This window comes from Monopterus albus, unplaced genomic scaffold (genome assembly GCF_001952655.1).
Source record: "Monopterus albus unplaced genomic scaffold, M_albus_1.0 scaffold189.1, whole genome shotgun sequence".
NCBI lineage: Eukaryota > Metazoa > Chordata > Actinopteri > Synbranchiformes > Synbranchidae > Monopterus > Monopterus albus.
In genome coordinates this window covers 661,588-667,095 of record NW_018128069.1, presented here as the reverse complement: position 1 = coordinate 667,095, position 5,508 = coordinate 661,588, and the positions used below count along the sequence as shown (strand labels likewise).

General features: G+C 41.1%; 1 protein-coding gene across 1 annotated transcript; it reads right to left on the bottom strand.

Annotated features, from left to right (window-relative positions):
• Nucleotides 1-2,342: 2,342 nt before the first annotated feature.
• LOC109970075 (uncharacterized) lies at nt 2,343-3,905 on the bottom strand. The gene is made up of 2 exons (XM_020617396.1): nt 3,030-3,905; nt 2,343-2,612 (listed from the first exon to the last, which is right to left on the bottom strand). Exons 1-2 carry the CDS (start codon nt 3,849-3,851, stop codon nt 2,343-2,345), a joined length of 1,092 nt encoding a protein of 363 aa, XP_020473052.1. The 5' UTR covers nt 3,852-3,905.
• Nucleotides 3,906-5,508: the final 1,603 nt, after the last annotated feature.

Sequence of the window (5,508 nt, the reverse complement as noted above, 5' to 3'; positions counted from 1 at the left end):
ATACTTGATCATTTTGTTCTTAACGAGGCTTTTATTTTGAGCGCTGTGACCGGAAGGTTGTTGTTTGTTGGCCTGTTGTTTGTAGTTTGACACCGCTGCGGCTGAGCAGACATGGACGTCACATGTGAGACAATGACCTAAACATGATCCTCCCAGTTATCTGTGGGAAAAACCAGCAGACACAACAAGGTACGACACAGATTATCACGTCTTTACCGAGTTTATTTACCGTATAAACAGACCCGGGTAATGGTAACGTCTCAAAGCAGCCGCCCCGTTAGCTAGCTAACACGGAGAGCTAGCCGAAGAGATGGCGTTTAACGGGAACGTCTGTGCGCCTGTTATCGGACACGCTTTCTTTCGATTCGTGTCTTTCGGTTTCTCCCCGAAATATTTTACCTACAGATCCAGACCTTTAAAAAGTGCGGGCTCCGTGTATTTTCACCCGTTTTTATCGCGTCTGTCAACAGCTTTAACGTTCACTAGCCAACGACTCGTAAATGTTTAAGAATTTGAAATAAGCGTCATTGCTTGTCGCTACCGACTTAAGCCGCGCTAGCGTGGGACGGGAATAGTTTGTTTCTGGGGTAAATTAATTGCACGTTTAAGTTGCAATACACCGCTAACTGCACCAAAGTGGATCAGACACGGAGCCTGAGGAGGCTCGCGTCCGACATTGGAACTATCGAGGTTGGATTGCGTTGCAGCTGCAGCGACCACCGTCTGTCACTTTGTAAACTGGCCCAGGAGACACGGAACACGGGCAGTTTTAACGATGTTTACAAGAGGCTTGTTCACAGGCACCAGCGTCTTTGGAAGTAAATTAAACATTTAAGCAGAGCAGTCTTGTCCGATAATGGAACCTGGGGGTATGAAGCGGTGCAGGTTTAAATCCCCAGCAGCTGCTCGGGCCTGGTTGTTGCACTGCAGCTCCAACAGCTTCAGAGGTCTCCTGCGGACCCTGGGCTGTTGTATGTGCACCCTGAATTTATCTTCATGTGGCTCATGCACATGAAGTCATCTGTAATTTTCAGAGTGACAACAAAGTGAAATACAATCTTTAAAACCCAAATTATACCAATTTTCTTGACTAAATTTAGACAGGAATTAAAATCTGCTAATGGCTAAACAAAGTGAAATACAGTAGAGACAGAGGCAAAATAATTATAATACTTGTCATTTTCTTCTTTAATAATCGGATATACTGTACAGCTGGATGACAGCTGAGAGGACAGACTATCACCCAGAGCCCAGCTGGGCCTTGTCAGGGCTGTGTCTCCAGACCAGTGTCAGGTCTCCTCTGTCAAGGTGGATAAATGTGCAGTTAATGTTTAACACATTTGTGTTGTTCTGGATCTTATTTTTCACAAGGGACCCATTTGTGTGAGTGAATGTTGTTCCTTGGCAGAGGTACATGTGCTCTCTGAGTGATCTTGTTTTAGATGAAGTTTACTATTTTGAATACTACCTCAGAGCAAAATAACTAAGTTCAACATTTTAAGAATTATCCTGAAATTAACTTCAAAACACTGAGTATTTTAGTAAACATTTCAGTACCTTTGAATAAATAAGTCAGTGAATTCTGGAATGATTTTTATGAGCAGTGCACTATGGGAAATAGCTTTAAGGTGCCATATCTACGTCATGATTTTGGTAAACAAGAGTGGGAAAGTATAGGCTGAATAATCAAATTTGACTGGCAAAAAGAGCTGTACCTTCCTGTAAAACTGTCACCTGTACTTCTGGAGCAAGCTGTTTTTGGCTCTGTGGAGAGTCATCTTGTGGACAGATTTTTTAAGTATGTGTCAGCATCAGAGCGACAATTGGAGTGCCATCAAATGTTCAGACTTCAGCTCTGTAGAATTTGCAGAGGTTTTACCTATGAAAGAAGTTCTACGGCAGGAGACAGTTAAACATGGCCTCAATATATTTGGTAATTTGTCTGCTACTTTTTCATGCTCAGTTTTTGTTCAAGTTCATTTACGATACCAACATATTCTTAAAAGTGGTACGGTATATCAAAATGTAACAAATAACTTTCACCCTGAATAGTCTGTGAAGGTAGAGTTTGGCTGAGATGTTTTTATGGATTGCAGTTGCTAGATTTTACCAAGAACCTGAGTCAAAATTAACTGTTTGACATAGTGAGTTATAATTACTAAATAAATGTTGAAGTTTGTGTTTAAGTGGATAAATGTGCAGTTAATGTTTAACACATTTGTGTTGTTCTGGATCTTATTTTTCACAAGGGACCCATTTGTGTGAGTGAATGTTGTTCCTTGGCAGAGGTACATGTGCTCTCTGAGTGATCTTGTTTTAGATGAAGTTTACTATTTTGAATACTACCTCAGAGCAGATAGTTTCATATTATACTCTGACATTAAGTCCACGCAGACATGGAACACGTCTTCATCACATGGGAAGTCCTTAAACATGCACTCATCCAGGCAGATTTGAACCTTCTCAAGGTCCACATGGTGCAAACACTCTCTGCCTCCGTACAGTTGAGGGACAGCATGCAAGATGGATGGGCGTCCATGAGGTGATCGTGAATTGTGTACTTGACGAACTCTGTGGTTGTTCCAAGTTGATACAACCTCATTAAGTTCTTCCTAGGGTGGCAGATCATATTTAGGCAAATTCAGTACACAAATATTTGGTAATTGGAAACTGCCGCCTCAGTGAAATCATTCTGTACTCAATTTGATGAGTTGCCACAGTAACACTACCATAAAATGCAGTGCAGTCCACCTTTTGTTGTGGCTGCATTATCATAGCTATTTTTTTAATCAGACAACAAAATTAAAAAAAAAAAAGTTCATTGTGTTATGATCTATACACAGGGCAAATGAGGCATCATTTTTATTTGATATAGAATCTGTACCACAGTCCACATGCTTGTGCAGCTTTATTATTTGTTACATTTGCAGTATGTATTATTTAGATTTGAACAATTATATGCACAGGACACTTTAATAAATGATGGTCAGTTGGGGCTCTTACAAAACGTTATACTGCTGGGCACATACCTGTATTGTTTGAAGAAAGCAGAACTGGACCAAGGACTTGTCCAAGAAGTTGTCTGAGAAGTAGCCATCTGCTCTTAGTTTGTCAAAGAGGTCAATCCAAAACTGAACACATTGACTGCGCAAGATCAGCCACCATCGTTCAATCCGCTGATTTCCAGTGCTTGGACCAAAGGTTACACTGTCTCTTTCAGCTTGAGTCTCAGAAAAATGCAAAAACCTCTGCATCTCAGCAACATATCCATTTTCTGTTCCTAAGTCAAGTCTGACTCTGGCAGGACATCCACCTGCGCTGATTACAGCATCCATGTAGTAGCCTGCAATGATCTTTGGGTCATTGTTTGTTTTGTAAGCTTCAAGCCAGATCATCTTTCTTGAAAACCCATCAATGCATCCACTTATTGCAATTCCAAATGGCTTAAGCTTATCATAGCCATCAATGTGCCAGACATAGTTTGGACCACAGCTGTGATAAACACGCTTTCGCAGTCTATTTCTCGACCTCAGATCAACACCTTCACCATCCAATAAACAGAGCAGAATTCGAACAGTTTCTCTGTCAGTTACAATTCCATGCAGCCAACATTTTTGGTGCATCCATCTATAACCATGAGACTGACCAGATGTTTCCTGTTGCTGTTCAATGAAAGCTGCCACATCAGCCACACTGGTTTTGTTCTTTCGACGCCAGAGCTGCTTCTTGCTTAAAATCCTCTCAAGGGTGCGCTTGCTTAGTACAATCCCGTGAGAATCAGAGAGTAAATGAAGTATTTCCTCTGTGGTAAAGCCACGCTTAAAGTAATCATCAATGTAGTCACAATCCATCTCCTTGGAAAATTCACTGAAATGTTGCCTTGAGAAATGCTTGAAGTTAAATGTTAAAAAATCTCATAATTATGACTTAGGTAAGTCGAAATTTTGACTTTTTATCTCATAATTATGACTTACTAAGTCGAAATGTTGACTTTTTATCTCATAATTATGACTTACTAAGTCGAAATGTTGACTTTTTATCTCATAATTATGACTTACTAAGTCGAAATTTCGACTTTTTATCTCATAATTTTGACTTACTAAGTCTAAATTTCGACTTTTTATCTCATAATTATGACTTTGTAGATCCAAAAATGTTTTTTGTACTGGCGGAAATGAGCTTCCATACAAAGCAGTACCAGACCCACTGTAAAAACATATTTGTGTTGGCAGGGCATCTGGGATAAACCTGTCAGAACGTGTCACCTCTTTTAAAGAATTTGTCGCTGCAGAGTGAAGACTATGCACGGGAGAATTTCAGAGACTAGCCTGGGTCTCAGAGGAAAGGTTTATACAAAGAAACTTATTTTCTCAGAGAACAGGCGGCACTGACGTGCACCTCATGCACGTTAACGTGACTGCAGTTTCACAGGGTAAAGGTCACAGTGCTAGGTCGCACATGGTAACACATTGAACACTGTACTGCATCAGGTTAATGCAAAGCCTGCAGCAGCAGAAGGTTAAATGCACAGATGTTTAAAATGCACATCTGCTTCATTGTCATCATCTTGTATATGCAAAGAAAATACAGGTGGTTCACTCAGCCATGAACTTCTGACCAGAACAGCTTCACCTTGGCACTGACTCTTCAAGTCTCTGAACCCTCCTGGAGGAATGAACACTGTTCTTCCACCAGATGTTTCCTTGTGGTGTTTTGATGACGATGGTGGAGACGCTGTCTAACACGTTGCTCCAACATCTCCCATAGCTGTTCACCTGGGCTGAGACCTGGTGACTGGGAAGGCTACAGCATCTGATTCACATCATGGTCATCCTCATCAGACTAGTCAGTGACCCCTCATGTCCTGCGGATGGGGGGGCTCTGTCATCCTGGAGGAGGCCACTTTCATTTGTCATTGTCTGTATTTAGTTTGCTTGTTCTATTTAACAATAAGTCCAATATCTTAAAATCCTCAGGTTATACTCAGATCAAACAACAGGTTATACTCAGATATGAAAAAGAGAAGCATCAAGCATCACAGTTAAGTTTGAACCAGCAAATACTGACTTTCACACAGTTAAACAGCAGATTGTTGTTGACTGTTAGAGTCGACTAACTGTGGCAGCTCTAAATGCATCGAGACCCTCGGCACTGCTGCAGACTCGCTGCTCTACCTTCACAGTCTCCTGTCAGGCTTTTGGACAGACGGCGGCTCCTCAGGGTTCACAGGTCTCTGAGGACACACCCACAGACGTTTCTGGTTTTTTTTATGCTATGAATGTTTTCTAAAGGGTGTGTACCAAGTTGTGTAACTGTTTTCAGTTTTCATCACATTGGAAGTGGGCGGCCTCTTTCCTGAACAGGAGGGGAAAAATCTCATGTAACAGAGTCTCGCTAATCATAATTAAAGAGCTGCATCAATGTTTAATCTCCCATCGATCTTCACCACTAATTGTTTGAGCTATAAAATGTGAGAATAGAGAAAAATAGATCAGGTTTTCCTAAAGA